Source organism: Meleagris gallopavo, chromosome 3 (assembly GCF_905368555.1).
Source record: "Meleagris gallopavo chromosome 3, MGAL_WU_HG_1.1, whole genome shotgun sequence".
In the NCBI taxonomy this organism is placed as follows: Eukaryota; Metazoa; Chordata; class Aves; order Galliformes; family Phasianidae; genus Meleagris; species Meleagris gallopavo.
The window spans coordinates 18,733,425-18,758,308 of record NC_139406.1 but is presented as its reverse complement, the minus strand read 5'-3'; the positions used below and the strand labels follow the sequence as shown (position 1 = coordinate 18,758,308).

At 34.5% G+C, this 24,884-nt stretch overlaps 1 protein-coding gene across 1 annotated transcript in view; it reads right to left on the bottom strand.

The window, feature by feature from the left end:
- Positions 1–23,584, bottom strand: part of CDH10 (cadherin 10) — a 52,822-nt gene extending 29,238 nt beyond the window's left edge. The window contains exons 1-2 of the mRNA XM_010708469.3: positions 23,354–23,584; positions 3,581–3,875 (exon numbers count right to left, since the gene is read on the bottom strand). Coding sequence (XP_010706771.3) covers positions 3,581–3,875; positions 23,354–23,584 — 526 coding nt within the window. The remainder of the gene's footprint in view (positions 1–3,580; positions 3,876–23,353) is intronic.
- Positions 23,585–24,884: the final 1,300 nt, after the last annotated feature.

Genomic DNA, 24,884 nt, shown 5'->3' with positions numbered 1-24,884 from the left:
TCTTCTACTTTTATTCATCCACTGAAGTCACTGAAGAGAACTGATAACTCAATATTAGTAGCATATTGTATGCACCAGTCTGAAGTTTGGACATCCCAAGGCACTGATTTTGATCATTCATGATGCTTTGTGATGTGACTTAGTCCTCGCCATTTAGTCCAAGTCTTGCTCTCTGCCTTTTATGTGAGGATCTTCAGGATCCAAAAGCTAATCTGAACTCTACAGTAGGACATAAGGGACACAGCGATGACATTACGAAGAATATAGCAATAGTATTACTCAGGCATGAATAAGACTTTGAATTATATAACTTCCTTCTCATATTCTTGTAAGTTTTATTATACAATAAACTAGAATTAGATGGATGCGTGCTAGGCCCAGAAACAAACTGCTATTTGTCAGGTTATTGCAATTGTCAGAAGGCATATTTGAAAATAATTTTAATTATACTGTTTGAATTTCCCTAAGGTCTGATACTATAACAGTAATTAAGACACTTGGCCCTTTTAAGTGGTTTCTTTACAAACGTCTCCAGACAACATACAAGTATTAATGACTTCAGCCTCACTGTGCATTTATGATATAGAGGTATTAGAGAAGAATCACTGAAGATAATTAACTGGGAGTAAGGAGGGGGATATAAACAACAGATATCTATCGTAGAGTTGAATTTGTAACTTATTTCCTATACTCAAGTGAGTTATGAACTATTTAACTACAACTGCCCTCAGTGGTAAATTATCCATTCAAGTAACAAGTTGAATTAGCAGAAACCTTCTGATCTTTCTAGTAGAAAAGAGGAAATCTAGTAGAAAAGAGGAGATCTGTTCTCCCCTGTAACAAAGTATTTAATACAGCATAATAACAGAAGTGGAAAGGGTTGCGTATTCAGAGAAGTCTATGTCAGCAAGCTTTGCTTACATGGTCATACTATAACTTGGAAAATAATAAGCTGGAAACAAGGATGTCAGGCAATGCTTGTAGTTCTAAAATGGTACTTTTAAGATGGTTTGTAAAATATCTAAATATGTAATATGACGACAATTTTCATAATCTGATATTAATATTATAAAACTGCAAGTCATGAAATATAAAAGATTTGGTGAGAGAACTATGAAAAGGAGAGTAAAGAAAAATTGTTATTAAAAAAAAAAAGAAATGAGTGTAATGAGATAAATGCTATGGCAGAAGAAAAGGAGTAAGCTCTGGAAGTTGTTGAAGCAGCACTAATGAGGGAGTGAACAAAAAGCCTGGGGAGAAACCCAAACAATAATAACTCAAAATGCTGTCTGAAGACAAAAAGATAGCCACAGTTAGGGATGACAAGCTAACTGTGGGAGACCAAACCTGTAGATCACACATGTAAAGCCAGTGGGAGATTATACTGAAGTGTATATTGTTATCTGTAGTGCATAAGTGGAAAATAGCTGCTGGGGAGCACGACAGCTAGAAATGCAAAGTGCTTCTGGGAAAAAGATTCATAAAATTTTGCTTAGCACTGAAGATATAGAATGAAATAAGGATAAATAATGATTAAATTGTATCTAGGTACCATAGATGAACAGAGAAGCAACATCATATAAAAGAAATGGTGTAGTGTTCTGAAAAGAAGTCTTGGTCAAGAAGATACGGAGAGTGAAGAAGAGGCAGAACGGAAGACTGTAGTAAAAACCAGAATTTCAGTGTAAGAAAGTGAATAAAAAAAAAAAAAGTGAAAGAAGGGAAAAACAAGGCAATGCTAGACTGCAATTTATCTCTACATTTCTTTTATCTCTAAGTCTTAAACTTCCTTAGTCCACAGTCAACATGAAAAAGAAAATGGAAGCTCTAAGATTTTTTTCTTCTAATTCAACTGAAATCTTGACATGTCTCCAGGATATTCTGTAATGTTCTTTAAATATACTTTCCCTAAAGGTATCTACATTTTTAAAAAGGCATGATTCTAGAAATCCAATCAGCAAAACCAGTAAAAATTGGTATTACATTTTATTCCTATTTTAGAACAATAAATAAGGAAGCCTTTTCAGTTCTGCATCAGATGGAATTTCAGTGCAGACCAATATACAACCACAGAATCACAGAACCAGGATGCTCAAAGCCCCATCCAGCCCGGCCTCAAACACCTCCAGGGACTGAGATCCACAGCTTCTCTAGACAACTTCTTCCACCAACCCGAGAAAATGTCTAATCTAAATCTACCCTCTTTTTTGTTCAAAGTCTTTAGTTCTTATCCTGATAGAGCCCTTTTACAGCTTTCTTATATGTCTCCTTTAGGTAGTTCAGGTGATTTAGATACTATATGCAAAAATCTAATACATTTGCTTTCCCTGCCTTCCATTTGTGAATACAAAAAACTTATTGCTGAATGATGACTTTTTAATGTTTCAATCACAACTCACAAGAAGACAGAAATATTTTCTTAAGAATAGAACATTTGTACTTCACTTTCATGTATTGCTGTAGAGCTTTGCTATTATCTTTTATTAATTATTTTCCTACTCTTTAAACATTAACCAAAGTAAAAAAACTCTAACAGTTGTATGTATAAAGCATCTAAATGCACTATTTGATCGAATAGTGGATTCAGTGGCAATAATTAAAACAGTAATAATTTATAAAAAGTACTGAAACTACTGTGGACATTTTCTGGATATTTAGAAATTAACATTTTATCTACGGTAGTATAACGAATAAGTGAATTATTTTTTTTTAAGGGAATATTTTGAAAACTTTAGACTGTTTAAGTCTAAAGATAGATCTGTATTAAATATAAGCCTGCATTCCAAAATACTGCAGAGTTTGATTCTGACTACCTGGCATGGTACAGGCCAGAACTTTGTAGTTGTGGATAAAAATCCATTCTGTTAGTTCATGCATTAATTTTGATAAAATTCTGACATGAACAGAGAATAGTGTTTATCTCACCCTTAACACTTGATCATGCTTAGCAAACTGAGTTTGGTTTTTCACAATTCAGCATTACTCAGATGTGGAGTCATGATGGAAAAAACCCTTGGAAGAGTCTAGGCACATATATATCAAGGAATGACAAGGGTTTCATTAGTGTAAAGTTCTTGATAAGCATTCTGCCTGAAACTGAATGCAAAGAGGAGAATGAAGAGCAGGTGGTCTACATACAGGCAGTGCATCAACAGTACACGAGCAAACAAATAACTTTCCTTGGCCACAGAAAGAGTGAAAGACAAGACAGCTCTCCACGTAGTGCTTATCATCACTGGGCACTTCCAGTAAAATGAAAGAAAAGTTCATTAAGCATTCAAAAAAAATAATTTATTGATCGTATTCTAATAATTCTTAATGAGGAAAGTGATCACCATTATTTACTTTCTGTTTCTGTTTATATTCCAAATGACTTTAAGTTAATGTTTTAAACATTCTTAGTAGAAATCACAATATCTCTTTCTGGATGAAATTCTAGTATTTGTAAGAGCAAGCAAACCTGAACAGTACTTATTTCCATAAAGATCTCCAGATATAAGTGAATTTTCAGAAGATGGGGAAAATATCTCTTGAATAACATAATTAGAGCAGGCATTTTGTTGCAGTATAAAGCACTCACCCACTACTGACATTTCAGGAACACTAGCAGTATAAATTTCTTCTGGAAATGTTGGTTCATTGTCATTGATGTCATGGATTTTGATGACAAACTCAGATTCAGGTTCCACTGGTCTCAGAGTTCTTCTGTTAATAGCTTGGGCACGCAGTGTATAAAAGGCTTTCTCCTCCCTGTCAATTCTCCGAGTAGCATGAATGTCACCTGTTTTCTCATCAATTATAAAAAGAGTACCAGCCCCATCTCCTGACAGAATGTATTTGAGGGATCCATCTCCCTTATCCTGGTCAGAATGAAGCTGAAGTGAAAAATAAACAAAAATAGATCATTTTATTTAGAAGTAATGAAAACATTTTTTAGTTACTATTATTATAATAAATAAAATTATTTTGAATCCATCAAACAAGAAAACAGTCATTTTCAATCACTTCTGACTAGAAGTCATGATGTTATACTGAAGCATTTGATTCTTAACATAGCTCCAAGAATCTTTTAACTTGACTGCGATGGCAGATTTCAGTTTTGCAGCAACACCTGTTCTCTACTAAGAAACCTTTGCACCACAATTCTTAAAGATTTTTATGTTAATACTGACCTTTTCCTTCCTTGAAGAGATCCTATTAAAAATTCACAACCTGCTGTGCTTGTTGTAAATTCACTAAGCAGATAAAGAACATGGCAGGGTACATGACAATTAAGGAAAACAGAACAACAGTCTCCATGTCAGACTAATTTTAGATTTTATATATTGTATTATTTATATTTGTTCTAAACCAGACTATTTCATTTGAAGTCATTATCCTTTTAATTCCATCAACAAATGTAAATAACCTCAAGGAAATTTACAAATTTATTAGGAATTCAGATAATAGGTGTAAAGTCAATACTATTTAATATACAAGTAATATAATTCATTTATTAACGACCTTCACTACAGACTTATTTGAATACATCTATATTGAAAAAACCCTTTTCTATTGCATTTCTTTTTTTAGTACCTATTATAGTTGGCTAATTATATCTTTGGATACACTTATCACAATTTCTCTCATCACCTTTCTGCACCTGTATCATTGATTTCATATCTAACTGAAGGAATCTGGAATTCAGGTCTATTATCACTATGAAATGCATATTTTATTTTTAGATTCAGCAGAAGAGTTATGTGAAGAAGAAGTCTCGATTAATTTTAATGGATATTTTGAATACTTTTGATTTTATGCATGCAGCAATAAGAAACACATTTTGTAGCATATAGACAAGAAGCTACCTGTGTACATTAACTATGTTCATTAAACTTGTACTTCCATACAGAAAGGATAAACATGATCAGTTTAAAGAGATTCAGGGAGTTGCAGGTGATGTAAGTATAAATGACAGCTCTTTAGTGATTTTTATATCGTAAACCTGAAGACCATTCATTAGTTCTTATGTAGTATTTCAAATACATGTATGCAAAAAAATATATCTATAAAACTTTCTTATCTGCATTATTTCCAGTACATATTTCAGTACGAGAAATTAGAGTGTGACTGTTTTTAAAATTAAGACTCTAAAAATATCAGAATGTTCCAAGACTTTTTGACAGAACCATTTCCTTTCTAAATGTAGTTAACTGAACACACGTTATAAACAACAATTAGAATTACACAAAGATCATATATAGTTATCTGAAGGATTTTTGTTAATTCAAGCTCATTTCAGGTCATGAAAAACATCACACAACATAAATATCTCCCTTGAAAAGAAGAAAGTGGATTTTTTTCTCTTCTTCTGTGGCGCCCTTCTACTGTTTTCCATAGCATCTGTTTTAAGTCATTTCCAGGGATATCATATCAAACTATCAGATTTTTGAATGTGACTTTCCTTGCCCTTTGTGCTGAAACCATCCATAGTGGAGTGGTGGAATAAGATCCAGTGAAAAAGTGAACTTTTCTGTATGAAATATTTTCAAACACTGATTGATTGCTGTTCCACAATATGCGATTAATCCACAATATGTGGAACAAAAAGCGTTCATGCAGGATCTTGAATGAAAGCATTTATGGAAGAAATTTAGAAAGTTACAGTTGATATTTAACTATTTCGGTGTTCTATATAAAGTTTCTTCTACTTCCTTTCAGTTTTGAAATAAACTTTTAGAAACACAATAAATATTAATTAAAGAATAGCATATTAAATATTGCAAACACCAATATATCTAATGCATATTTACTTTACAAAATAAACTTATTTTTACTTTCTTTATTTCATTCCACAAGAATGAAATAGAAGCCTCCGCTAAACATGGTGAGTAGGAAAATGGATGTAGAAGAAATCCTTTGTAGATAAGTCCTATTATTTATTTATTTATTGTTCCTATTTTTTCTCACAAACTTCAAAGAGTAGTTTTCAAGACATTCCCACTCCCCTTCTGGGAAATTAATTTTTCTTATAAACGTTAATTCTCCGTCCTCTTCTCAGACAGCATGTTTCAGTGTGACCTTTTACTCTTTTAGGATACATTCTTTTCATGGACTGGACAATATTTTGCAGTTGGTAATCCATTTTGTCAAGTCTTTTAGTTTAACTCAAAAGCCTACTAAGTTCTTTCTTCTTAAGGGCTTCCTAGGGTGCCACTTTATCTTCAAAAATATTTTACTACTAGGAGGTCACTAGTGGCCCGTAACCACCAGATAAAGTATTTTCATGGCAGATGATGAAGGACACTTACAGGGGGATGTTTTCCTCAGATATCTGCACAAGAAATAAAAAATAAGGGTCTCCTTGAGTATGAAATATTGGGGCAAAATTATTTTTTAAAAGTGAAAATGAAAAATTATAGTTTTCCCACTTGTCTCACAAAGCTAGGTCTGGCATTACAAATACTTATAAATTCAAGCTCAATGGCCATGTGATAATATATTGAGGCCACAGCGCCTGGTCTCTGAAAATTCAGAAGCCATCTAGCAGTGCTGGGCAACATCATTTCTGTCAAATTATCTTACTATGGTCCCATGTAAAGCTGTCCCAAAAAATAGTATTAGTCAAAAGTGACCCACAGAGCTTCCATGGAATTTTCTGGGGAGAGTGATATTTAGCAAAACATTCCTAGGACTTATTTAGTAATTTATCAACCCTGAAAACTCTGTTCTTTTTCCTGGGGATGTTGTCTGGCACCAGGAGTACAGAAACAGCGTACTGAAGAGAACTACATCAGAGGACAGATGAAAATCCACAATATGTGAAGCTTTTGAAAAAATACCCAATTAAGGATGTAAAGATCATTTAACGTACTTATTTGGTAAGTATTCAAGGTAACATCAACACAGATGATTTTTTTTCTCACTTTTCCTGTTGCTATGTGTGTATAAAAATTTCTTACTAAAACAATTTGAAAGTGACAAATGTTCTTTATGTGCCACTTTTAAAAAATCGTTAACCTGTTCTCCCCCTCCAATTCAAAATTTATATTTTTTTAAATATAAATTTTTATTTATTTCTGGAAAGGTTGTTGAACTTCAAGACCTTCACATAGAAGAAATAGTTGTGCTTTTGAACAGCATATTTACAAAGAAGACCTATTAGAACACTTAAAACTGTAACACTTTACATTTTCTAAAAATTGTTAATCATTTCACTTTGACAAAATAAGAAGTTCTTAATTTTTTAATATATACATAACCGTCCACAGATGTTCAGGGCAACTTCAAGTCCAGAATGACATTTCAGAAGATCTTATGAGCAAAGATTCCAGAAATAATTAATAAGTAAAAATGAACTCTATATTAGCAAGGAAAGAGAATGCCTTTCACCTCATTTGTCTTTAGTTTTTCAGTTCTATCAATTTAGATATTGTTAGATGATTCAAGATGGCTACAGGTAGCCCTCTATACTTAGCAGCCTTGACCACCAAACTTTACCCGGGTCTGAAAATCATGAGTAGTGTCTCAATCAGGACAGCAGAGTTTTGCCAGTCTACTATAGTATTAAAGAAAGAAAAAAAGAAAAAAAAACCTTTTTTTATTTCACAACTTTTAGTACAAAATGTTTTCTATAGGTATTTTGGAAAATGAGCATCTCTTATTCATATCAGCCTAGCTCAGAAACAGAGAGACCTCTGTTTCAGTCAGCAATTTTATTGCACCAAATGATCAGCTGTGAAGCAGTGGTTTTATTTTCATATCTGTTACTGACATTTTGAAAACTGTTGTACCAGTGAATTTCTTACTGTTTCTCTGCAGAAAAAAAACTTCCCATTTCAGGTGCTAGCAGTATGTATACTTCACCTGCTAGTTTAAATTTATACAGCCCTGTTTTGTCATAAAGGAACTGCAAGTACTATAAAATACAATTTTGCATATTTAATCATCTATTTAAGCTATTGGAATAGGCTTTTAAATTGAGAAAAATTAAAAAAAATGAAAAAAGGTGTTGCTAAATAGATGATAAATGAGGGCAGGAGAAATTAAGAGTGTTCTGTGAATACTTCAGTTGTGATATAATGTAGTGGAAAGTACAAGGATAATAGCAAGGTGGCAAAGTCTTCAGCTACAGCAAATAGGGCCAAATTCAAGTCCAGCAGTCATGGATACAGACATGAAGGAAAAAGACAGCATACTCTTAAAAGACCTTAGGTAAGCAGGGATCTCCAGTAAGATACCCTTTCCTCCACTGCCAACACTTAAATGAGTTCTGGGAAGAGGTGGATCCTAGCTCTACCCATTCTGGTCACTCAGGCACATTGCTTGCACCTGAGATTCCCTGAGTTGACCCTGCCTTCCCACCATGTACTCAATCACTAGTTCAGGCTGTGACTTAGTATTTCCACTACAACTTAAAAAAAAGAAATTGAGGTATCAATCCAAGACAGAGTTTCTTTTGTGTGTGTGTTTGTTTGTTTGTTTTTGTCTCAATTACAATAAAAGCATCTAATTCAGATACATTGCCTTGTTCTTTAAGGTACATGCAGTCATAAATACAATTTGTTAATGAAAAGATGCTAGAATCAAATTTAGCTCATATTTCATATTTGTAAATGATCCCTCAGAAGATGTGAGATGAACAACATAATAATTCTCCTCTAAAAATGACTTGAAAATTATAGTGCGAGAATTCTATGTTAATTGTCTTCCAATGATTCAGATCAAACTTGCCAATTACAAGAGTGATTTTTTTTTTTCCCCCTGTGGTTGCCAGGCTAGTCTGAAATCTCCGAATTGAATATAAATTTTGTGAGCTTTTTTTCTAACAGCATACAGAGCCTTAACCCTATTTTCATTCCAAAAGTCAGGAGCTGTTACCGTGAAAATACAGAGTAGATCAAGATAGAGATATTTTACTATATAGAATACTTATGGAACATGTAATGATTTATGCTAATGTCAGATAAAGACTAAAATCTCTACCACAAATTTGTATTTGAAATTCAGAAATCTCTATAAATTTTAAGTGACTGGTATTTAGATATCTAGAGGCTGGAATAGGATGTATTAACAAACAATAGAATAATTTTTACATTGAATTTTGTAGTTGTTAATATAATTCAGGTCATTTTTCTACATGGTTTTAATATACTGTAATGTATAGGAAACTTTCTAATACAGTTTACACTTTTTTGAAGTCTTCATGAAATGACAAGAGTACTCTGTTATCACCTTGCTAAACATAATTTTACTCTCCTACTTCAAAATAATGTTTTTTTTTTAATTATTATTTTATATAATCTAGAATATGTTTTTCTTATTTCAGTCTGCAAAATATTTGCCAACATTTCCATTTAATCCATGTATTGCAATAACAACGAGAACTCAGAATGCTCCAGAATTAATCTTTCAGATTTTATTCAAACCAGATCTGGATTTCCCTTCATTATGGACAAATTTCAGGGCTATAACATTACCTATTAACTCTTTTCTAAGCAATCATATTAGTCATATGATGCCAAAATACACCTTTGGAATCATTCACAATTTCACTCTAAGTTTTCTACAGCACAAATGATAATATTACTGGGTACTTCTTAGCATAATGTAATAGTCTCACTAAAAGTATTCTGACAGTGGGAAGATTTGATCTGCAGAGAATAATAGGCATAGAATTCCCCAAACAGGGATATTTATTTTAAGCTCCATGAACTGAGCTATTAAATGATGCAGTTGTTTAATGTTAGCTGAAATTATTAAAAAAAGACCTTCATCCTTGCCCTCGCTCTTATGTCCTTTGCATAGTCTCTTGGTTGCTAGATTTAACTATGCTAGCTACGTTAGCTTTGAACCAGCTTTACTCACCAGATTAACTTATTTCAATTTATCCTTAAGGTAACATTCAAAGCAACTCTTTTTAAGTTAAGAAAGATTTTACACTAAGTTTTAATGAGACATGTCACACATTTAATTTTCTCACTCTGTCATATTGCCAGTTTTCAAGTCCTGTTTATGTTAGTTAACAAAGAAGTGAAAAGGAAAATGGCAAATTTCAAAAAGAAAAATTTTATGAGTTCAAGAAACATAAAGCAAGAGCAAAGCATAACAGCTAGAACGAGATGAGGAAAGAAACTATTTTGCTTCCTGAGGAGCAGCAAAAAGGTAGAAATGAAAAGCACCAATTTGCAGTGCATTTTTAGATTATATGAGTTTACATTAATTTGAGTCATTATCCAAAGGAGATAAAAATCATTATTGTTATTTCTATAAGGAAAGCTTAAAACTGTTCCTTGCTGACCAAGATTATTATTGTTAATAATTAATATTTTAAGATGCTAATATACAAATTAAATTTTTTAATATTTTGTACACATCCCTGTTGAAGTAACCTCTATCAAAGAATCAGAATGTGATTTTTCTCAGTCTTCTACAAACATCACAACCATGAGATATCGTCTGCAAGATTCTCAGGTTCCACAGACTGTGGAAATACACCAAATATATTACTTCATCCCTATATTTGCATCTTTTGCACATTACTGTGGCTTATTCTAAATGGAAAAATCACAGTCTGGACAAGGTAGGTGGCCTAGATTGCTGACATCAGCTAATTATCAGCTAAGAAGGGCAGTTTCCTTTTTTACGATGTATCGCATGAACCATCATACTCCTTTCTTATGCCAATGTTTTTAGCTGATATTCAGAGAGCTAGAACAAGAGTCTTTTTGCTTCATTGGACTGTTACAGTTTCTACTTTAGAAAATACAGAAGCTACCATGAACCTGAGACTAATTGAATTTCATACACTGAAGGCTCTTTCCATGAGCCAATATGCATGTTTTCTTCTACTATTAATGTAATGAACACAATCTCTATGTTAGATGCAGACAGAAAGTAAAGAATTGGCACTAGAATTGCAATGCCCTTACTTTCTGGTATCTTGGCCTAACACCTCCAGTAGATGACTGTATATTGATAGGAAAAATGGAATGAAGAGACAGTTGTGAAATGCTAAATTTATGTGACAAATACATGAACTGCAGATGTGACTAAAATGGATATAAACAAATACAGTAAAAAAAAAAAAAAAAGCCTATGCCTGTTGTTTCAGGTTCCAATTCATTAAAGAAATGGGCTAAATTAAGAACCAATTAATGACAACAAAGAAGTAACTAAGAACTGATTTTAAGTAATGATTTTTGTTGATAACACGAATATTTTTGTTACAGCTTATATATGTCTTCTTAAAGTACCCTTGGTACTAGCCAAAAACAAAGAAACAATCAAAAAAACAATATTAAAAAAAAAAATTAGTTACTGGTTTTTATATATTTCAGAGCACAATTAGCACAAATATATCTTAATGGACAATTTGCACTATATGTAAAAAACATTGTTTTTATTTTTTCTTTGAAACAAATGTGCAACACAATTGAAAACAATGATGCTTAGTTTTTTTTTCCTACTTCTGAAGGCCCCATAAAAATACATCTAAGACAATTCTTCTTGTTTCCAAATTTAATCACTATAAAATGTGATTAGCAAGAGCAGTGAAGAACTTCTATGTTTAATGTGTCTGCAATTTCTCCTCATGAATATTCTACAGTATATGTGCCTCCCAAAGATATATACTTGGGGCAAAAACAAATATACCATAGAGAAGTGAATAACAGCATCTACCCCAAAAGTGGTAAATGCCAGCTTAGATGAGAGGTGTATATAGCAGAATTAAGAACTAAATTGATGTTTTATTACTAAAGGAATATTTTAATAATTTTTTTAAAAATTATTTCCATGATATAACATTACGGTGAACTTAATCCCAAGGAAAGGTGTAGAGGGGTGAGACTATGGTTGTATTTTCAATTTTTCTTTTGGCCTCAAGAAATTACTGATGAATCTGAACTGACACTACATTTAATACAGTATTTCAAACAAAGAGAAACAAAGGTGTCTTGGAACAGTCCTTACTGATTTCCTTTCATAACCCCAAGAGGTCAGTGAAGCTGGTCCTTTAAGAGATGCCTGGTCCAGGAGAGATGTACTGATATTTTGTAACATTACAAGAATACTCAAGGTGTTGCAGGTAGATCTGTGAGAGGAGATATTGAATATGCATAAACCCTTAAATGTAACTCACATATTTATTTGCCCATCAGATTTATTTCTTTCAATGAGTTATAAAATAAATTATTCTAGAAAATAACACTCTTAAGAAAAATAATGACTATACACCTAATACTAAGTAAACACGCTATTTAAAACACTACACACAACTACATTACAGTTACATAAGTAAATTTAACTTAATTTAATTGTGTTTATATTAAGACTAGGCAGGTATTCCTAACTGAAATTTAAATCAAAAACTGCCCTATGAAAGCAGCATCAGACTGAAAGATGCCAAATACATATCTGAATATAATTTTGGCAACGTTAATATAGAATATCTTATCCTATCTTGTCTTGTCTTATGTTATCTTATCAACAACATCTACCGTACAGTGAACTGTATTTCTCAACTACAGATATTGGATATTACACTCTTAAAAAAACCATATACTACTATATACTACTATATATACTATTATATTAATTACTTTTCCTGTTTATTTGCTTTTTCAGTAATTTGTTGCATGTATTATCATTTCCAACTCTGGTAACTGATTAATAGGCCAGGCCAAGATTTCCATATGACACTTGCTGGTATTTGTAAAACTTTAGTAATACTCTTTACCTAATCTTCTGTTTCCTAATTTCCTGTAAAACATATTATATTAGTTATGTCATGGGATTTTTTAATTATTTTTTAATAACTGCGCTAGTATAATTGTTATTTATAAATATAAATTTCAGTTATTTTTGTCTATATAGTCATTGAGAGATTTTTCATTCTTTTCTCTATTCCAGGATTACGCCATTGCATGAAGGTTTAGTTCTTGCTCTATACATTAGGGCAATTTCCTTCTTCTTTCTCTTTGCATTATAAAGAATTCTACACCCTTCCTAGAAAACTTCATAATTCTCTTTTAAGGTACACAGTCTTACATGGTACTCGAAATAGTATTCCTTGCTCTGTCAGTGACTAAATTTTCTATAGTTGTCATTATTCCTTCCTAACAAATACATTATTCAAATCTGCACCATTATTCTTAAATGATAAACTTAGTCTAACACCATGCAGCTCTTTCCAGCAACACACTGATCAATGGTCCTCTAGTCTTTACATTTAAGTTATTTGGCTTTTACTTTCAAATGTGCTACTTCTGACACATGGAGAATGGTCTGCCACATAACCTTACCTAAGTAAAGAGATAATTAAGCAATCAGTTTCTTTATTTTCTAGCTGCGTTATTTATGAGCAGGCTCGCTATTCTTTCTGAATGACCTAAGACATTTTGTTGATAGCTAAGGTATTTCTAAATCCTCTTAGAAATCCTTTGTGGAGCATCTTCAGTTGCATCAATGTATGAAAATGTAGCGTCACTCCTGAACATTAGTTCTTACAAGCAAGAGATATTTTTAAAGAATAAAAAGAGTGGTCAGTTCTGAAAGATTTTACAAGTAAAAAAACTCTATCAGCTTACAAATGTCTTTTACCTCTCCTGACTTTGGCCTCTCATAAATTTATTTATATGCTATTTGTTTGTATCAATTTTAGTCACATCTGCAGTTCAAGTATTTGTCATATAAATTTAGCATTTCACGATTGAACTGCTATGTTCATTACAATTTATAATATATTAATTCATTATATTATCTAACTTTTTGGCCAAACCATCCTTTCTGTTTTTCGTATACTTTCCTGAAAGGGCATTTCTTTAAATTCCTTTTCTTTACATTATAAAAACTATAGGATTTCTCTATTTCTCTCATTTATTCTGTTTACTTCACCTCTTACACAATTTAAGTAGTCATTTTACTCGCTGCCAAAATTTGAAATATATAGGTCATTTTTATCATCTAATACTAAACAAGAAAATTTACAATCATGATAATTTCCTAGGTAGTAATAGTTGCTAACTGTTATATTATAAAATAATAATACTTCCTAAATGTCCCATTTAGGATGGAACTGTAAAATGTGAAATTTTAATTTGTGCGTATTTTACATCAAAAGCCATACCTCAGAAAAGAATATGCAAAAGTTCTTAAAAGATGGAATACTTACAATAAAAGGATGAAATCTTAATTACTACTTCATGTCTCCACATGTCTAATATAATTTATTCCTCTAATCATTGTAATATATACCAGTAATTACAAAATCTATTACAATTTTTTAGAAAGAACTAGGAACACAAGACAATTTCTAAACTAAGTGGAAAGAGTTTTCTTCTTTCCCTGGCCATTTTTTGTATGAGGAAGGCATAAAATATTCCGCATGACCACCTCTACTCTATCATGTCCCCACTTTACCAAATAATCAGAATATCAATCTTTCATGCTTCCATGTTTTTCTATAAATAAATGTTTTTGATCTTGTTTTGAATTTTTGTAACTACAGTTTTATCCCATAGTATTTCAAATAAAAAAATCCAACCTCTATTTCCAGTTTTGCTGTCTTAGTGTCATTTGCTTGAGAATTTTTAAGAAAGAACAACCATGCTTCAGCAAAGTATTAGCAATGAAGTATCCCAAACATTACATCAAGGGGGAATGTATTATATTCATGTCTTCCAACCAGTGCTTTGAGATATATAGGCAGTCACGTTCCAAAAAATGCAGGATTGAAATAATAAAACACAAGAAATAGAGACAGTATCTACCTCTTTGTCCAAATAAAAGTGACATGAGAGAAATTAATTCAGTGTGAGTCTGTACTGCCTATGAAGCAGTAATGCTAAATACAGATAATAACACAATTGTACTGAAGTCATTGATGCATGAAAGAAAACATGAAAGACATAGAGCCGATGTGAAGGCAAAAAAAACATTTCTACAGCTAGGAAAGTTAACAGAAGACATTGACAGAGTTGCAATTGAGCACTCAGACTGCTATAGACTAAAATATTGTCAAAATATAGAGCAATTTTTTTTTTCCCCTTAGTGGCTCAGTCCTCCTTTAACATCCTCTAAAAAATAGTTTTGAAAAGTTTCAGGAAACAGAAATAATTTAGTTTGAGGAAGTGTCAGGAAAATGAATGATGTATTGGAAAATGTTAGTTGTTTACTTCTGAGAACAAATGATGCTCTGTTCACGGGAGGCTTCAGATACATTGACTGTACAACTATAAAACAGAAAGCACTGGAGGGTTTGATAAAACCTGCCATTACAGTCTTTTTGGTTAAGCTTATTTTTAATTATCTTCAAAGAGGAAAACGCTCACAAAAATAAGGCAATGCTTCCAGCAGGAAGGCATTTTAAAAGGGTAAACATCAACTTTTAACTTCCTAGAACTTTTTCCCTCATGGGTATTTTGTTGCAAGCCACCGATTTTCCCTCAGTATTACCCCTGGCTCTTCCTTGCTATCTGTTTATACAAGATATTTAAAAGGTCATCTGCATTTGATTTAAAGAAAAAAGAGATGAAAAAGCCCCTAAAGCATTAGCCTTTGAATTGATGTAGAAACTATTGGCTTTTTATACATTTATTGTTTCAAACAATGTGTAGGTCAAACATTTCTAAATTCTTTTTTTCTACGATGTTTTTTAAATCCTTGATTGAATGAATGCAATCTGAAGTGGACTCTAGTTTTATTGAGCTATGGCTTTGAATATAGATCATTCCAGTCTTTCCTTTTTGGAATATCTTTCTTTGACAACCAGATACCATTTTAAAATTGAAGGAGAAATTGAAGTTAAAGGAACTGGAGAGCTCAGACCAAATTATTTCCCTGTTTCTTATACTATTTTGAAGCGTTATGCTATTTTGAATGCAATGCATAATCTCATACAACCTCTGAGTTTGGACTCAGTCCAAGAGAGCTATAACTCTTATCTACGATGACAGCAGAACGCATCTTATTGGTGGTTTTATATCCACTGGGAGGATGTCCATAACTATTCCCTCTGTAATTCTTCCTGACAATTCATCAACAGTATTGTACTTTGTGTTTACACAGGAAAAAATTGTCTTTTTTAGAAATTAGATTCACAATGGCAGATCACTGATACTGGGAGTATTAGGAAAAAACAAATCAAACGTTAAAATAGTTTTCTCAGAGACTGAGAAAGGCAGTAGCAGGAAACATGGGGGTCATATTGACCTCTCAGCCTCATTATCATTCACCATCAAACTAACACCAGAATCAATCCTTTACTCAATGGATTATTCATGCTGTAACTGCTATCTCTTCTGTACTTGGAAAAGGAAGTCTGTCTTACATGTACCTGACAGTGTGCTGATCAAAACCATACACAATCACAAAAGAAATCTCTCTGACAGTTTGTATCACAGTTTGATTTGTCAGGTTCTGATTCTCTATTATTATTATTGCAGTTTGACAACACGATCTTTGAAGATCCCTTCCAACTAAACTACTCTTTTTTTCTCTTCCCTCCCCACCCCTTCCTCCCTCTCCTTCCCCCAGTTCTCCTCTCCTCTCCTCTCCTCTCCTCTCCTCTCCTCTCCTCTCCTCTCCTCTCCTCTCCTCTCCTCTCCTCTCCTCTCCTCTCCTCTCCTCTCCTCTCCTCTCCTCTCCTCTCCTCTCCTCTCCTCTCCTCTCCTCTCCTCTCCATGAAAACATTAACACATAGGTTGCTCTGAAAGTAATGCCTCCTATTTATTGCCATGGAAAGAAAAACAGATACAAAGAGCACAATAACATTCTTTCACAAAGAAAATTCTCAGTTAAAAAACGCTATTTTTCAACATGGTTACCACCATAAGCTACGGATTTTCACCAGCTCTAAACAAGAGCCTGCATGCCACATTTGTGCAAATCTGCACTTAGTAGAGGTGACCTACTATCACTGTTGCCATTGCTGAAACCCACCCATCAGCTCACTGTGCTAACATCCACTGTTTGGTCTCCATAAATGTTCAGCAAGCATTGAAGAATGTCAATGGGTGCCATTTATTGTACACCAAGAAATTCAGTGATGTTCCTTTGCTTCATAGGGACTTCTATGTCAGATGCCATTCTGTCAGACTGCCCCTCTGCTGTCTTCTGTCACACAGCAACATAATGTAACAGAGCATTGGTGGGAAGGCTCAATCTCTATTACCATAGTACCAACATTTCTCTGACGTCACTGACCAACATAATGAAATAGGAGGCATTATTTTAAGAGCAGCCTTAATACTTTCCTGGCTTGCATTTACCATCATACCCTGCAGCATGGAAAAACAAATGATTCTATGATTCTATGATCTAGCTGCCACTGATGCACAGAAAAAACAATATGCAGATACTGCTTTCTACTCATATATACATTCATTTCTGAGAAGATTTGAAATATATTTATGGATGAAGAAAGCATATGAAACTGTATATGAAACCAGTCAGAATGATGTACAAACTCATGGAGAAACCCATCCTTCCTGCTCAACGGTTATCAAAGTGTTGTTTGTCAGGTACTCATAACAGGTTAACTTGCTTATAAGCATAGTATGTGATTCTATAATACTGAGATCTCCTGGAAAGGAAATACAAAATAACTTAAAACATATGAGTTAAATACGCTACTGCATGGGGTGTGGGTGCCAGACACGCTCCAGGGGCCTGTGGGGCCGCAGTATGAGGTAATGCTGAGGATGCCCCATGCCAGACAAGCTGACTTCAACAGCTCCATCGTAGGGCATGGCCAGACCCATAAGCTGTGGCTCGACACCTCAGGAAGAGTCTGTGTAAGAGAGCAAAACTAGTACGTTTTGCCTGTGAAGGTCACTTGTAAGTGACCTTCCAGTCTTCATCTTGACCCACAAAATTTTTCATCTAATCTCCTCCCCCTGTCCTGTCAAGGGCAGTGACAGAATAACTGAGTGAGCTGCTGGTAGATGATCAAGGTCAACCCATCACAGTTATCTTTTGTACCAAAACTTACTTCCTATGAATTCAGAAGCAATAAGAACCTTTGCCATAGGATAGCATAGAGGAAGTACAGTTCAGTGCACTGCCTCAGAAGTTAAACATACTAGTAGCAGGTGAAAGACATGATTGCCATGGGAAGTTTTTAAATGCTTGCTAAGAGTCACTTTGGAGAGAAAGAACTAGAAAGTTCATTTGGTTTTCAACTAATTAACAACTCTGTTCAGAGAGCTCCCTCTGCTTTGTACATCCTGGAAGAAATGGCAATTTTAATATTATTTTCCTTAAGGGATCAATAAAACAAAAAATTATTAAAGTAATGATGATAACCAGGCAAATACTCCAGCTATCCCCCAAAATACCATTTCAGTTTTTTAGGAACAATTACATTTCCTTGCTTTCGCTTTCAATTAAAGATCATTAACAGTGTCAAATCTAATAATAGTTAGGGCCCTGAGAGGCCAAGGGGAAACAAAAACAGACTTCTGGAATTATACAAACTACATATAAAACTGTAACCATCTAAATGAAAAACATCCTGTACCAAGAATAGTGTTTTCAAGCAATTATCTATATGTACCTAAGACATAGATGCATATAAGAAATTTAGTGTCCTATAGAATTTTTTTCATGCATTTTACCTTACTTCAGTACTTTTGGAGTGCTGTAGGTACAGTGGTTGCTATGTAACACTGCCAATTACCTATCACCCTCAGCAAGTTTGAAGATGACACCAAGCTGATGGTGCAGTCAATACACTGGAGGGAAGGGAAGCAATCCAGAGAGACCTGGATAGGCTGGAGAAGTGGAGCCAAGAAAACCTAATGAGGTTCAACATGGCCAAGTGCAGGGTGCTGCACTTGGGCCAGGGCAATCCCAGGTATTTAAACAAACTGAGAGAAGAACTCCTTGAGAGCAACCCTGTGAAGAAGGACGTGGGGATCCTGGTGGACGAGAAGCTGGACATTAGCCAACAGTGCATGGTTGCAGCCCGGAAGGCCAACTGTGTTCTGGGCAGCATTAAAAAAGGGGTGACCAGCAGGGAGAGCGAGATTATTGTCTGACTTTACTCAGCACTTGTGAGGCGTTGTCTGGAGTTCTGTGTCCAGGCGCGGGGACCCCAGCACAAGAAGGATGTGGAGTTCTTGGAGCAGGTCCAGAGACGGGCCACAAAGATATCAGAAGGCTAGAGCACCTCTCCTATGAAGAAGGGTTGAGAAAACTGGGCTTGTTTAGCTCGGAAAAAAGAAGACTCTGGGGAGACCTCATTATGGCCAATATTTGAAAGGAGCATATAAACAAGAGGGAGAATGACTGTTTACGAGGGTTGATAGTGATAGAACCAGGGAGAATGGTTTTAAACTGAGACAGGGAAGGTTTAGGTTATATATTCAGAGGAATTTTTTCGTACAAAGGGCAGTAACGCACTGGAACAGGTTGCCCAGAGAGGTTGTGAATGCCCCATCCCTGGAGGCATTCAAGGCCAAGTTGGATGTGGCTCTGGGTAGACTGGTCTGGTGGTTGGTGACCCTTCATATAGCCAGGGGGTTGGAACTAGATTATTATTATAGTGTGATTCACAATTATATTGTGAATAATTGTGGATTAAGGCACTGTTAGTACACTAGTGTTTCATTAAGAGAACAACTGTCATTATTTAAAGGAAAAATGTTAAATAATTTTCTCTAGTTAAACTCAAAATATATGCTCTTTTTCAGAACAAATTTGAAAATGAGTAATTCCTTGTAACTGCACCACTTTGAAAAAATAATATATGGGCCTTTAAACTATATACTAACAAAAAGAAATAAGAACTGTGAATAAGCTTTCAATATATTAAGAAAGAATAATACAGCATACGTAGACTTTCTGCACAGAAAAAGAAATAATAATAGAAAGGTGGTATTAATCATAACTCCAAATCCAAATCTCAGTAAAATGGCTTTTCTGATATGAGGCTTAAGGTTTATTTGAAAGATTCCCATGTTGCTTCTCTGGAATTTTAAAGGTATCCTTTATCAGAATTATTGTCTTCTAATATAGATCAGTAAACTGTGAAACAAATATATGGTCTCCTTTCCCACACTGATCTTCTATGGTTTCTACCTTTACTATAACCAATCACTGTAACTACTATTTAAGGTTCTACATACATAAAATTTACCTAATATTATTCAATAGTTTTGATTTTTACCCCAGGGATGCTATGTACTATGTGAAGACTATCAGTATTGGTTTTACACTTCAAGTCTTTGGTAGCAAGGAGTGCTGCAGGCGTGACCTCTGTGAGAAGTGACTGCCCCCATTTCAGATAAGAGCTACTTCCAGCAAGCTCATAAAGGGAACCACCGTGACCTTATCACTGGTGTTGCTTCTTATATAACAGTTAAGAAAATGTAAAAATTGCTGCTCAGCAGCTGTGCAAAACAAGAGTGAGAAACAGCCCTGCAGGCACCCAGGTCAGCATAAGAGAGCAAGCGGCGCAGAACAGCAGCTTTCTGCAGCCCAGGGCAGGCCCATGGAGGAGCAAGACATTCCCCTACAGTCCACAAGCTGTGTGGAGCAGATCTTCCTGTGCAGCCAAGGAAGAGCCTATGAAGCAACAGTGGATGAGGCATGAAGGAGGCACAGCCCATGGATATCCTTGCAGGAGCATCCCTGGCCAGAGCTGCAGCCCACCGGGAGCCGTGGAGAGCAGTACTCAATGCTTTTTGTTTGATTTTAGTTTTTACTGCCCCAGTCTGTTAATAATGGGTAATAAATTAAATTAAATTACTCTTCCTTAACTTTGGACTGCAACAGCAGTAATTGATGTTCCTGTCCTTGCCTTGACACAAGAGCTTTTTCATCATATTTTCTTCCCTTCTGATGAGGAGGGGAATGAGAGAAAGTCTTGGTCTACATAGGGCAGCCAGCTAACATTAAACTATCACACCTTCTTCATTTCCTAAAATAATAAATACTGACCTGAAGCCACCAGTGAATGTACTGAACCAGTCAGTTCTGCTGACCTTCCTGTTTAGACTACGCTACTGTTTCACAGGCAAGAATGAGTTAAGGGACTCTTCCACAGTTACTGGATTACGCATCCCATTCATTCAGTGAACCCCATTTCCATATCATTATTCTGGGTAAGCCTTTTCATGCTGACTTAACAAGTAAATAAGTGAATACACAAATTCTATTCTGAATTTTAGCCAGTGGTTTCAAGAGTAATGTGATATTCAACAGTTTTCAATCTCCCTTGACAGATATATTGATACAGTATGAGAAATTTAAGAAAAAAAATATAGCATTTATGAGCTCAGAAAGCAAGCAGATGTAAATTCACAAATCCAGATGAATCTGGTAATCTCACTTTGCAATTCATGCTGATCCTTTCACTGATGCATTTGCCATCTAACTGCTATTCTCAATTTTTAAAAAAATGGTAGTGTATTTTAAAATATTTAGTACTTATTTTTGACTAAGACCTGTTAATGATAAACATTCTCTTCTAGTCATTGGTCACAAATAATTTATTTCTAGCTTGTGCTCCCATAATTTCCAAACTCCATCATATTTCAAAAAAATAAATAGGTGGCATTTTATGTAATCCATCTATCCAAATCACTTTGGGTTTGGAGAAAATCAGATAAAAAGAAACATCCAGAAATGTATTGACTATACAACCTAATTGATGCGACAGAGTGCACCCTCAGCAAGTTCACAGTTGACAAAATACAATGAACGATTGATAAACCAGATGGATCTGCTACCATTCACAGAGATTTTAATAGTCTGGGAAAAAATAAAATAAAAAATAAATCTGTCATGGTCCTTACAACATTCATTGAAGAGAAATGCCAAGTCATGATCCCGGAGAGGAATAACTCCATGCACTGGTATGTTCTAAGGACCAACTCATTCGAAAATAGCTTTGCAGATATGGATGCAGTGGTCCTTGAGGACAGCAAGGTGATCATGAGCCAGCAGTGTGCTGTTATAGCAGAGAAGGAAAACAGCATCCTGGCTTGCATGAAGAAAAGCGTTGCCAGCAGGTTGTCTGAAGTGATCCTTCTGATCTATTCAGCACCAGTGAGACACATATGGAGTGTCGGGTTTAGTTCTCTAGTAAATGAGAAATGAAGCTACTGAAGATAGCCCAGTGAACGGCCACTTCGATGATTAACAGCCTGGAGCATCTTTTATGTGAGGAGTGGCTCAGAGAATTTAGAATGTTCACCTTGGAGAGGGGAAGGCTAAGCAGGGATCCTACTAATGTATAAATTTTACCCGATGAGAGGAAGTGAGGATGAAGAGCCAGACACTTTTCATTGGTGCCCAGTGATCAGAAAAGAGGCAGTGAACACAAACTGAAATTCTCTTTCCATATAAGAAAAATTTTTTAACCTTGTGTGTAGTAACACACTTGAAGTGGATGTCTAGAGGGATTGTGGAGTCTCTATCTTTACAGATATTTAAAATCTGAGTGGACACAACCCAGAGCAAAGCCTTGCTTTGAGTAGGACAGTTGGACTAGATGATCTCCAAAGCTCTATTACAATCTTGGCTACTCTGTGATTCTGTAATTTTCAACAAGGCAACATTTCTCTGCAGTATTTTACAATTGAAATAGCACGTTGATATGAAAATCTGGAATATAGATAAAGAAATTTATGTTTTTATCATCTGCCAATGTTGCTAACTGGTACCCATGACTTATACTAACTTCCACTTTCAAGCAAATTGTCATTCTGAATTAATTCATTACTTTCTTGTACCTATTGGAATATTATTTGACATTACATCTTACTTATTTTTTTGATAAATTGCATGGCAAAACAAGCTGTACAAGAATTTCATCAGACTTCTGTTGTACTTCACTTGTTAGCCACCTCATTCCTTTCACATATTTTTTAATGGACATTACTCAGTGCAATTTATCACAAGGAGAACTAAAGACAGATATTTTTTCTTTAAATAGGTTGCATTCTTCAAGCATATGCACAGAAAATGAATGTGTTCTTCTATACAAAAGATGAAATATTCAGATAAATATTTGAAAAATGATTTTATAATTTTAAAAAATGATTTTATAAAAGATTAATAAAAAAGAGAAACTGAGTGGGCTGCTGATAGGAGTGATATAAGGAATACCAGCTAGTAAAAAATGTCTTCATTTGGTTCATTGAAATATTTCCGAATATAGCTATATTACTTTTAGCAAGTCTGACAGTACAATCAGTGGTAATATATATATTACCTAAAAATCTGCTTCTTAAGCATGAGTGTAAAACGTAGAAAATAGAGCTCTGTAGAAACGAGTGTCCTGGTTTCAGCTGAGTCGGAATTGATGATGAAATCAGGACAATGAGGAAAATTGACAATAATGCAGAAATATTAGCGAGAAACCTACCTTGCCTACATACTGATAGTCAGATCCTGTGTATTCCTCTAAAAGGAAAAACTGGTTCCACATCCAGCCTCGCTTCTGGCGGTGAAGTGCTTTTCCGTCACTCCCTGATGCACGTCCAACAGAGCCTTTAGGTCTGAGATCAGGAGTCCTTCTGAACAGCATTTCTGTACGGCAGGGATGCAGCAGCCACATCCAGAGCAGTAGAAGTAACAGAACTTGCTGTACTGTCATAATTATCCACTACTGATACTGTTTGAGCCGGTCAGCAATGGAGTCTACAGTTTTGTTTTTCCTGACTTGCCTTCTATGTTTCTAGTTCCTGATGTAGCCAAGCCCTTTACAGCAATTCATCTCTGGACTGCACATAGTAACCAGATCCTGAAAGCAGAGGAGAGACAATGTAAGTTGGAATATACTTACTCACTAGTGTCCAACATCCCATGCTACCCTGCAGATCAAAAAAACTGTGCCATGGAAAGCTACTTGGTTAGGAAGCTAAAGGCTGTCTTGCAAGAGGGGAACATTGCAAACATGCTTCTTCCTGAGAAAGAACAAGTGTGTACTCAGATGATAAATTTCCCCATTAAAACCTTACAATTTAGAAACTTTTAAGATTTTTTTTTTTTTTTTAATAGTCTGGAGTATTATTACTATTGGAACATACACATTAAGTACTGCAGCCTTTACTTCAGATGTTTTCCGACTGATTTGATTTACAAGAATTCTGGTGTTTTATTAATCTTGCTATCAGGAGGACTGAAAAGCTAACAAAAAGTAGTTTCAGAAATGAGGAAATGGTAAAACTCCAGTTCTCCAGGGTGTTTTAAATGGCAAAAGAGAACATCATATGCATCAGAAATTATACAACATGACAAGAAGCAAGCTTTTAAGTATAACAAGTTCTTGAGGTGATCTTAAAATAGGTAGAGAAGTACAAACTTCCCCTTAAAATGTAGAAAATATTTCAAAAAATAAGGCCTGATCTAGAAGTATTCTGAATAATTTTAATTTTGCAAAATAGTGAAATAAATCTTATCCAGGGAAGAGTTATAAGCAGAGGAAAGACAATCTCCTAAATCATTTTTGCTTTGTCTCCACTTTTTTTTCTTTGTTATGCTTAGGATTGTCCTTCTTCTAACAGTGCCATTATTTATTTTAGCAAGACAAGTTTCTTCAGCTTCTCTTCACTTCAATACTGGCACTTAAAGAATAGTACTTATGCTAGTGACATCATTTGATGATTACTTCCTTCAGGACCTCATAAAAATTATGGTTCGCCTTCTTAATAGGATATATTTTCTGCAAATTTTAATAAGCTTTTAATCTTTTTTTTTTTTAACACGTTCACAGAAAATCAAACTTATGGACTGGATTTACGGTACCCTGTATACTCCTCCAATTTTGGCAGCAAAAGTCAACTGGTAAAAACCCTGTTTTTTTTTTAATCCTCTTTTCTGATTTTTGATAGATCAGTAATATTGCACAGCCGTCCCATGTGTTCTCTCATTTTAATAACACTATACTCTAGCCA